This window comes from Cynoglossus semilaevis, chromosome 8 (assembly GCF_000523025.1).
Source record: "Cynoglossus semilaevis isolate Cse_v1.0 chromosome 8, Cse_v1.0, whole genome shotgun sequence".
NCBI lineage: Eukaryota > Metazoa > Chordata > Actinopteri > Pleuronectiformes > Cynoglossidae > Cynoglossus > Cynoglossus semilaevis.
Window position 1 is genome coordinate 21,797,130 of NC_024314.1, and position 10,413 is coordinate 21,807,542.

The following is a 10,413-nucleotide window of genomic DNA, read 5'->3' on the forward strand; positions in this document are numbered from 1 at the left end:
ATTGTCCTCTCATGCGCTTTGTCATCATTTTGTCATCCCGTCTGTTGGCACTAAATCCAAAATCACTTTGCGGTCCATCTGAACTTGAAGCCTGACTCGTGTATGTTTCATTCCCTGTTTTCAGAGGGAGAATATAAATGTCAATTTTAAAACATACCATGCCCGGTTCTTGTTTCCTTTGTCATGCATTTACGTCTTTGTGGCTTCTCCTCTCGCCTGCTCCTATGTGTTAAATTGGTTCATGCTGCGAACTGTTTACATTTCAGTCAATTGTAGCTGCATGTTGTGTGTTTTTGTTCACTTGTCAACAATACTAACCTCATTTCCGGAAGAAGTGGGCACTCTGCTAAATGTTTCCAGGTAAATTCACTTGATCCTTTATTTATGAGGCAGAAGATAAAAGAAGAAAAAACACTTTAAATTGAATGAGATGGTGAGGATGGATGTTTACCACTGGGACAGCTATTTATATTTGTTATTATTCAAAAACTCAGATTTAAATCTGAATGTGATTTTTGCCAGCAACTTTTTGCCTCGTCTTGCTGTTAGAAAAGACCAGCTTGACAGTCGGTGGTTGCTGTGAAGTTGTCTTACAAGACTTTTCTGGAGCAAAGACCTGTGTTCAGTGATACTGATTTCCCAGAAGCATCCGTGAAGCAATGGCTATCACAGCTGCGTGGCTGTTTTTAATAAAAGGATTCCTATAGGCTCTAAGGTTGGACACATGAGACAGGAGTTTAAACTGGAGCTCTTACGGCACGTGAATTCTTCATGACTTATTGCATTATATAGATTAGATTAGATTAGATTAGATTAGATTAGATTAGATTAGATTAGATTAAAGTGGACTGATCTGGACTGGACTGGACTGGACTGGCTGAGAGTACATCAGATCAGAGCTGGTTAGATTAGATTAGATTAAATTAATCTAGGATAGACTAGAAAAGAATTGAAGTGGGGTAGCTTTAATTTGATCAAATGTAATTAGATTAGATTAGATTAGAATACATGTGATCAGATCAATTGGATTGAATTGGATTCGTTTTGGCTAGGCTAGATCACATCTGATTTAACTAGACTGGGTTTAGATCTGATTAAATCAAAGTGGACCAGATTAGATTAGACCAAACTGAATAATCATAGATTAGATTAGATTAGATTAGATTAGATTAGATTAGATTAGATTAGATTAGATCATCAACTCGTTGGTGATAGATCAATCAATGGTCACAGAAATTAAGAAAGTATTTAACAGTATGTTACGGCTATGTAAAAGTAGGAAAAGTAGAACTTAAAGTATTTACACACAGTGGTTTCTCAGTAATATAACATGTGATCAGTAACAGGCCGACGTCCCTTAATATCTCTGTTCAGCAAAACCCAAACCTGTGTGTTATTTGTTGGTGAAATAGTTAACTTGGGAATTTACAGAAATCCCTTCTTGTTACTTTTCTGATGTTTTGGGAGTTTCTGTTTCCTCATAAAGTTGAGTTTGTCATTGAAAACATTTTAATGATAATGTATTTTCCTGGGTCCTGTTGATTATTGGACAAAGATTCCATAGAAATCCAACTTTCAGATTTTAGTTATTTCATTTAATTTTATATAGAAAAAAACACACAAAACTGTCAGGAAGGTCATCATCAGTGTGAAAACACATGCACAGCTCCAGTATATGCACATGGCCGTCACTCCCTGCATCTCAGCGTGATCCATCATCACTGGATGCTCTGTAGGATTAATAAGTTATGGTCATATATCAAAGACAACCCACATGGGTGCAATTATTTCCCAATCACGACCACCGAAGAGGACGAGAAGTAGCCCATGTCGTCATGAGAACCTTTGCTGTACTTTATAATCAACTGTCGACACAATGTGCTTTGGAGAATGTCAAAGGAAAACGTCAAGGTTACGAGCTGCGGTTCATATTCCTCCGCACACTCTGATGTGTGTTATTGCAACGCAAATACATCACTGACATGAGCTAAATCCCTCGGATCTACTGTATCACCAGAAGAATGCTAATGCTCGTGCTAAAAACACATCTACATCATCACGTTAAACACTTGTGACCACATTTGAAAAAAAAAAAAAAAAAAAAAAAACCCTGCCCGTCTACGTAAACGTCCACATTGTCTCCATCTACACCCAAAGACCTGAACCTTTTGTTTGGAATGCGATATTTCTATTCAGGACTTGGTCTGTGAATAAAATATTGTCACCTTTGACACCTGTGGTTTTACCCTGTCTCCTTTTCCCTCCCTTTCTTTTCCCTCTCGTCTCAAACCTCCCTCGGGGATCAATGACTCTCTCCTGCGCTCACTTTCTCTCTGCTGGGATTTTTTTTCCACTTCAGGGAAAAATGGCAAGTATTTTCTTTTTTCTGCCCCATTTTCCTTTTACTTTCATCTCCCTCCTTCTGTTTTAAAAGTCCTGTTGGTCCTTCACTCAAGCAGTCCTTAACATCAAGGTTTAAATCAATAAGACAAAGATAAATAGTAGAGGAGAATAAAATATTTGGCTGCTGAAGTTCTTAGTCAAATAAAATAAAAAAAGTGTGAAACGTATTTTTCTCCTAACATTATTGAGCAATATACACATTGGAGATTTAAAAAAAAAAAATCCCACAAAGTACCACCAAACAAAAATGTCATTAAAATTGTATGTAATAACATTTAATGATCACAAAGTTTCAATTGACTCACGAAGGACTGTACTTGAAACCTGGTCCTGTTTGGTTGAATACGATGCTGATTTACTAACAGGAAATGAAGAAAGAGAACCCACACAAAGAGCTCCTAAGAAGCTCTATTTCTAGGTTTATTCTATTTGATTTTTACTAGTGGAACAGTTTTTGTTCTGCCAGTCGCTGTCGCAGACATAGCGTTCAGACAAACTTAATAATTGGTGAAATTGAAAACTTTTCAACAACACATCAAGTGATTTTATTAAATTCAGCTTTAGTTCATTCAATTTAATTGTGGAAGTTTTTTTGTGTTGATGTTGGTCAGTGTTTCTCAGTAGCTCCAGATTCCAGTCAAACTGTTGCAAAAATATTACTGTTAATCTGTATCCATAGATTCCGAACAAGATGCACGAAATAAAATTATACTTAGAATTGACTCATAATTACATTGTTCTGGTCAAAAACACGTAGCATGTATTCTAGCAGTTTTTGACCTGTCAACATTTTTATACTGAGTCATCATTTTTGCATTTTTCCACCAGTTTCTGAAAGTCTTCTGGCAGAGAAGTTTGATGAATACGGCTATACTTTTATTGCACCGAGGTAAGATCGTGTTCTACAGATGATTTAAAATGTGTTGTGTTTTTGTCTACTTATAATAATACCAGGAGAATGACACAGCGCCGAAGCAAAGTTCTTTATTCACTTTTGTTGAATTCACTCCAGTGTTGCTCTGGTTCCCACAGGCCATACTGCAAGGACCTGAAGCCACCTGACAAGAATAAAAACAACACCGAGTTCCTCGTGGAGTTCAACGATTATATTGACACGAAAACTCCAAACAATCCCATGTGTGAGTATAAAAACCTGACTTTTAGTAAAAGTCTTTATCTGAGCAGCTTCTATACAACATGGAGACCATCAAATGTCATAGTCACATAAAGAGTCAGTGATGTTTCTGCCAGACTCTATGGTACCAGGTAGCACAGATAGAGCTTATTCATTGAACACATGTATTTTGATGATAAAAAAAAAAAAACTCTCTTTTTGCAGATTTATTAAGGAAAGAAATACAGATGATAATGTAATTAAAATGTGAATGAAAGTTTCAAACATTTTTTATTGTACATTAGAGTTCGCCCTCTTAAGTAAAAAAGAGTAAATGTAGTTAAATAATTAAAGTAAACAAAGGATCATCATATTTTTCACGATAAAAAGCTTAACCTGCGGTAGGAGATTAAAAATGGAATAAGTAAATTATAATTGCTCTGTGACGATCACCGAAAAAGTAGTGCAAGCAGCTAAAAGGTGACCATCACGTTTGATTTAAATTACTACAAGATTATCTTTCAGTAATCTGGACCATTGTTTCGCAAAGACTGGGTCGCAACCCTCAGGTGGTTCACAAGAGATTTTTTTTTTTTGGGTCGTCTTGCATCGTGTTTCCCAGGAGTTTATAAATAGTGTCTATTGACTTGGGTCACAAAGGTTTGTGACTGAAAAAAAGTTTGGGAAACACTGATCTGGACTACAGCTAGTGGTTATTATGGAAATGTTTAAAAATGGTTGAGAATTAGCAAAACTAGCTAAATGTTTCAATAAAAACATGAAGCACATGGTATAAAGTCATCAGAAAATGAATTGTTTTCGAAAGAAGTTGCTTGCTACACTTTCTAGTCAGCTCAAATAAGTGCAACAGGTCACTTTTTCTAGACAAAGTTCTGACAGAAAACAACTGAAATAACAGGTGCTAACAAAGATGTCCGGCCTGATCTTTGGACCTCGCCTTCTTCTTTGAACCTGCCGACGACCTGCTCCAGTCCATTAGTGCGGAGGCTCGTCGGTACACCTCCGCCGCCTCCTCCAAACATTTATGACACACCACACACACATCAGAGAAAACAGCTGGTGTAACACTTTATCCACCCTAAAGTCCCCCACCCAACACCGCCACCGCCGCCGCCGCCACCGCCCCCACTCGGAGCAGTGGTTTTCATTAGGGATCCTAAATTGAAGGCAGCCCAGGAATTCCTAATGTACTTCAACTTCTCCGCCACTGCAGTGGCTTAACCAAGCAAAGCGTGTAACAATACTCGTGCTGCCAATAGTCCACCAGGGACAAACCCCCTCTGCCTCTCTCCTCTGTGTGTGTGTGTGTGTGTGCTCCCCATGGCCTCCATTAAACTCACAGCTAATAATGGTGAAAGTAATATTTCAATTGGGTGAAACCTTTTATTGGATAATCACGCCGAGGTGCTTGAAGTCAGCTCCTAAAGCTCTAACCACCAAATTCATACAATAGGACACAATAAAGAAGCTGTTTTAAAAAAACTGTCAGGGGGCCGTTTGTTGAGGTGAGTGATGCATATCAATGAGTGAGTGTCAGAAAGATGGTTAATGTGTTGGTCAGATGTTAGAGCGAAGGTCTGCCCAACTCTGATTTGGGTTTTATGGCTCTGCTCCGTCTTGGCTTTGACGTGTCCTGCTCTGTTTCACAAACACACAGTAATTGGACGAGGGTCCAGCGGCTGCACTGGGCGAATACTGTGTGTGGGAGACATCCTAGCCGACACAGCTCACACATGTGCACTCAGGCGTGTGATGGTCAGACTTTTAGAGTTAAAATCAAATGGGTAACACACACACACACACACACCCAACAAACTGTTCAGGTCTGTGCTCCAGTCGACTGGAAACCCTGACCTCTGGGAATACAATTTTCAGTTGGCGCTCTTCCATTAAATGTTCAGTGCACACCTCAGTGCCAAGCCAGATGTCCAGGCATGTCACAAACCAGTGTGGCTGCCAATCCTGGGGGGGCATTTGTTTCAATTCCTGTGTTGCTCTTCAAGGTTTCAGTGGACTGTTCTTACAATATACAAATGTATATACCTTTGGTGCAGCAGTTGGCTTTCTTACTCAGAGCTACAGTACCTCTAGGCTAACGTATATTTCTTTTTAGTTTTTTTATGTTTCTAGCTTACTCAGAGCTACAGTATCTCTAGGCTAACGTATATTTCTTTTTAGCTTATATTTAAACTGTATCTCGACTGGCCTTATTAAAGATTTTGCTTAGCATAACATTCATTGACTCAATCTCTCCCCTCAATAATAAGTACCACCTTTTCCAGCCCATGTTTGATCTATAATGGCCTGGCGGGGTTGGGAGGTATAAAAAGTGAAAGTAACATATCATAACATGTTCCGAGACACAGTAATTGCACTCGAAGATAACAAAATTGTTCATGTGGTTTTTCCTAAGGTAACGTGGACCTTGTGAACCGCCTGCTCCTGGATGCGGGCATCACCTCAGATCTGATCAAGATCTGGAAACAAAAGGAGTCCCAGTAAGTGGATCCAGCACACCTGACATGGAATGCGGTTTGTTACTTGGCATTTGGTAACCAGTGAGAAATTCACAACAGATGGTTGAAATATGTTAGCATCACCAGTAAATTCCACGCAGGTATGAAGGACATTCTAGCCTCTCTGTAGCTTCATGTTTTATAGCTTTATCTCCTCTGATTGTCAGGCCTGGAGTCTCAGCCAGATTTGTTGCCACTGATGGAGGAATCACCAGGGTTTTCCCCAAAAGGTGGGTATTAAATAGTGAAAAAGCTGTGGATTGTTAGTGACCCTCTTACTGCTGAGAAGAAGTCATAGTAATAAGAGTAGAAGTAATACTTTGGTATAAGCACACGTAAAATGTTTTTTATGTACTGGTATAAAACCAGAGGGAATGAATTCATATTTATCCAACCAGCTGCATGTTAGTTTGTATTAGTCTGTCCAACAGGAGTTAATGCAAAAGAATAGCATCTGTCAGACCTAAATGATTTACTCCACAAAATATGTCTAAATGTAGCTTAATTTAGTCATAATCATTGGTAAAGTCTAACCAAATAGCTCCACAAATTATGTCTAAATGTAGCTTAATTTCTTCATAATCATTGGTAAAGTCTAACCAAAATTTAAACAACATTTTATGGGGTATTGACGTAAAAATGGTCTTGTCATTGTTACAACAGCATCTAAAAAATGTATACCGTATTTTCCGGACCATAAGTCGCACCAGCCAAATGAAGCATTGAATAAGCAATGAACATGAGAAAGAAAAAGAAAAAGTTGCGCCAATGCCCTCTAGTGGCTATCATGGTAACAATAAAGAAAATGTAAATTTCAATTGGAAAAGGAGTTGCAGATACTGGTACACAAGCTTAGAGTGCCCTCTAGCGGCTGTCAATAGGGAAATAACAAACGTGAAGTTATACATTATATAAATCCCGTCTGAATATAAGTGGCAAACCCAGCCAACGGATTCAAATAAAGTGCGACTTATAGTCCGGAAAAAATTGTCACAAAAAAACTGTTTTTGGTGTCAATAGTTTCAACTGTAGCTGTTGTCTGAATAGGTTGTTAAGCAGTTAAAATGGTTAGAAGATCTTTGGAGATGTGATTCATATTTTGGCAGAAATCAAACAAAATACATGTAATGGATGGTGTTCTAAGCTGTAGACTCTACAAACCCACTGACACTGTAGACTTGTTAACCTTGGAAGGATGAACACGCTGCTTTTAGAAGGCCATCAGTTTATGTTGTATGTGACCAGATAGTTTAGTAACATCATCAGCAGAGATGAAGATGGATCTTAATACATGCAGAAAAAACCCCAAAACAAAGCACAACGATCCCAGTACAGATCCCTGCGGTATCCCAGAGGAGAGCATTAGTGAGTCATTTTTATAACATAAGAAATGATGCTGCCAGTAGAGTTTCCAAAGGAATTCAGAAGGACGTCAGACTCAGTTCATTCATGGGAGTCCACCGTCATCATTGCAAACACTCAGGGACTGCAGAACAGTTGGACTGCAACACATCTTTCATGTAGGCCTGGAGGAAAGTGGATATTATAAATGGGCCCTGAGTTGCACAAGGAATCTAAGATGTGGTGTGTTTTCACAAGCTGAAATCTGTGTGTGCACGCGTGTATGTGTGTGTATAAATGCATCTGACAGCGCTGGGCTGGAGTGGACAGAAGAAGCAGAGACATATGAATCAAGTTTCTATAAGCGCAGCTTGGACAACGATCTGTACATCTTCACGCCAACACCTTACCTGGAGAGAGAGAACGGTGAGGAAAAGCCAATGTTGGGCCCAGTCCAGAATATATACATACTGTAGATATATGTGTGTGTGTATGTGTAACTTGATTGATTGGATTTTTTTTATGTCAAGAACAAATGGTCTTACAACACCATTATTGAGAGACACAAACCAGAGTCTGGAAAAGAACATAAATTACAGCTAATTCTTAACAAATAAACCTTCGTTTTTTTTTTTTGTTTTTTTTTTACAGCTTCAGAGAATAAACAGACAATTCGTTAGGCATTAAAACGCATGTAACGCTGTTTATATATATTGATACGTTAAACCATAATTTAGCCCAGACTCAAAAGTTGGCAGGATTTACGTCAGATCAACCTTGAAACTTCCACAAGAACAAACAACATCCATCATTTGAACCATTTAGAGCTGTGGGACTGGTGCATGAAGACAAAAAAGTGTTGAAAGTGTTTATTAGATTACACTTATCAAAGAAAAACTGAGCTGAAAATGTAGCAGAACAATCTCAAATAATGTAAACATGACAAGTTATTATAATAATGTATAATAATATCAATTATATTAGGAACTAATCAGATACAGGTATATGTGTATATATTACATATACATATATAGTAGTATATATTTATATGTATCTTTATATATAGTTTATATACATCTATATCTAAAAACCAGCCCAGGAATTACTGAAAACAAAGAAGCAAAATGTTACCCAAAAATTCATTAAAAAAAATAACTTTTCTCCTTTTTCTTCTTCTTCTTTTTTGTCCTTCTTCAGTTTGATCCAACAAAATGTAGAATAAAGGGACAAAACTACTTAAAATAGCCAACATTTAGATAAAATAAATTTTAAAAAAGTATCTGAAATGTTTAAAACTTTAAACGTTAGATCATTTTCTTTTTCCTTTTTTTTTTTTTTTTTTTTTTCCTTTCAGCAACGTATGACTCTGTGCTGGTGAGCCGAGCCGTGAACCTCGACCTCAACGGTATCACAGTGAAACCTGCCGGTGAGAAGTACACACACACACACACAGGTTTTTGTGTATTTACACCTTTCTCACTCTCTGTCCAGTTCTACATAAACACACGCTCGCCTACATTTCTACATGTAGTGTACACATCCAGACCTACAGCTCTGAAACCTGCTGACGCCTCGTCTGTCGTCTTTGTGGAGCACACAAAGACTTGTTACTCCTCGTTTGTCAGGCCTCCACCTCCTCCTCGTCCACCTCCCTCTGACACATACACACAAACCACACATCAGGTTGTCTCCTCTCCTGTGATCCTGGGCCAAGTTTGCCTTCCTTGAGTTCAGGGAGTAAAGTTGACACAGAGTTCTGATGTGATTGAGAATGTCTGGCTTTGTGTTTTTGATTTAAACAAAACAAATATATATATATATATATATATTTGTTCTTTTTGTCCCAGTGGTTGGTGTGAAGCTGGACATCAGCTCCTGGATGGCCAGATTCATCAACACCACCCAGAGGTTGAATGTGAGTATATCCTGTCCCCATGTCTCTGTCTTTGAAGAGGACAGAGACACACTTTCTCACTCTCTGCTCTGTTGTGTCTCCAGTGCAATGATGAGATCTGTGGATGTCAGAGAAACGATGAGGTAATAGGTTTAAGGGTTGTTTTTTCTTTTAATTTACGACAATATTGTTAGAATCCTTACATCTGTTTTAACAAATGTTTTTGTTTTGTCTGATCCCAGTATGTGGACTGTGTGATTCTGGACGATGGAGGCTTCCTGGTCATGTCCAATCGGGATGAATATCTCGATCAGGTTGGTCTCTGCATTGTCTTAATTTAGATTTTATAATTTTCTTTGACAACGAAGACAACAAAGTCCCATGACTTGTTTTTTTTAACGTTTGACCAGCACTGAAAAAATAAAATAAATATTCAGTTTAGAGGTATTTTTGATCAAAACTTTGATCAAAACTTTGTCTATCTTCTAAGCTAACCTGAGGACATTTTAAGCTGTTTCACAGTATTCACCACTTATTACTTCCAGTTTAGCTATTGTTTTGTTTTGCTTGTGTTTCTAACTTTAACGCATTTATTTTAAAGTCAGTTAAATGCAGAACATTGTATTCTGAAACTTCTGGGGTTTTTTTAGACCAAAGCCTGCATCTAGATAGTCAGCCATCCATTTGTCATGGTCTGTCGTTTCTGTAGTAGTTTCAGCATGGTGTCCATCCACTAGGTACAAACGTGAGTCTCAACCTGGTCCCGACCCCCTGCGATCAGCAAACCACGCTTAAGACATTAAAAGCCAAATCGACTATTACAAAATATACGTTTCCCAGTCGTTGCCAGGAGATACATGGTGCACAGACACACGGAGTTTACAGTAAGCTACACTCACTCCTCCCTGCTCCCTGCTGTCCTATCCTGAGTGCTAAGAGCGGGGCCCCTGCTGTCGTCTGAGTAAATGTTTTTTCATGCAGCCTTGGCCTCTGCCTAATCAGGCCTGGGTGTGTGCTGGATAAATCAGTCGCCCTCTGAAGTTTGGCAGCAGCACTAAAAACCCAGGGACCTGAGGCCGTGCTTGGAAACAGGCCGCACGGCTCTCAATCATATTTCTTACAGG

At 38.6% G+C, this 10,413-nt stretch overlaps 1 protein-coding gene across 4 annotated transcripts in view; it reads left to right on the forward strand.

Moving 5' to 3' along the window:
• LOC103382776 (voltage-dependent calcium channel subunit alpha-2/delta-1-like) overlaps window positions 1-10,413 on the forward strand; it is an 88,409-nt gene that overhangs the window by 62,184 nt on the left and 15,812 nt on the right. For 3 of the 4 annotated variants that reach the window (XM_025057575.1, XM_008315679.3, XM_025057574.1), the window contains 10 exons: window positions 2,360-2,368; window positions 3,232-3,292; window positions 3,436-3,542; window positions 5,952-6,036; window positions 6,222-6,284; window positions 7,706-7,821; window positions 8,750-8,821; window positions 9,243-9,310; window positions 9,394-9,432; window positions 9,532-9,603. In XM_025057575.1, the coding sequence (XP_024913343.1) occupies window positions 2,360-2,368; window positions 3,232-3,292; window positions 3,436-3,542; window positions 5,952-6,036; window positions 6,222-6,284; window positions 7,706-7,821; window positions 8,750-8,821; window positions 9,243-9,310; window positions 9,394-9,432; window positions 9,532-9,603 (692 nt within the window). The remainder of the gene's footprint in view (window positions 1-2,359; window positions 2,369-3,231; window positions 3,293-3,435; window positions 3,543-5,951; window positions 6,037-6,221; window positions 6,285-7,705; window positions 7,822-8,749; window positions 8,822-9,242; window positions 9,311-9,393; window positions 9,433-9,531; window positions 9,604-10,413) is intronic. The other variant, XM_017034604.2, reaches the window with a different exon arrangement.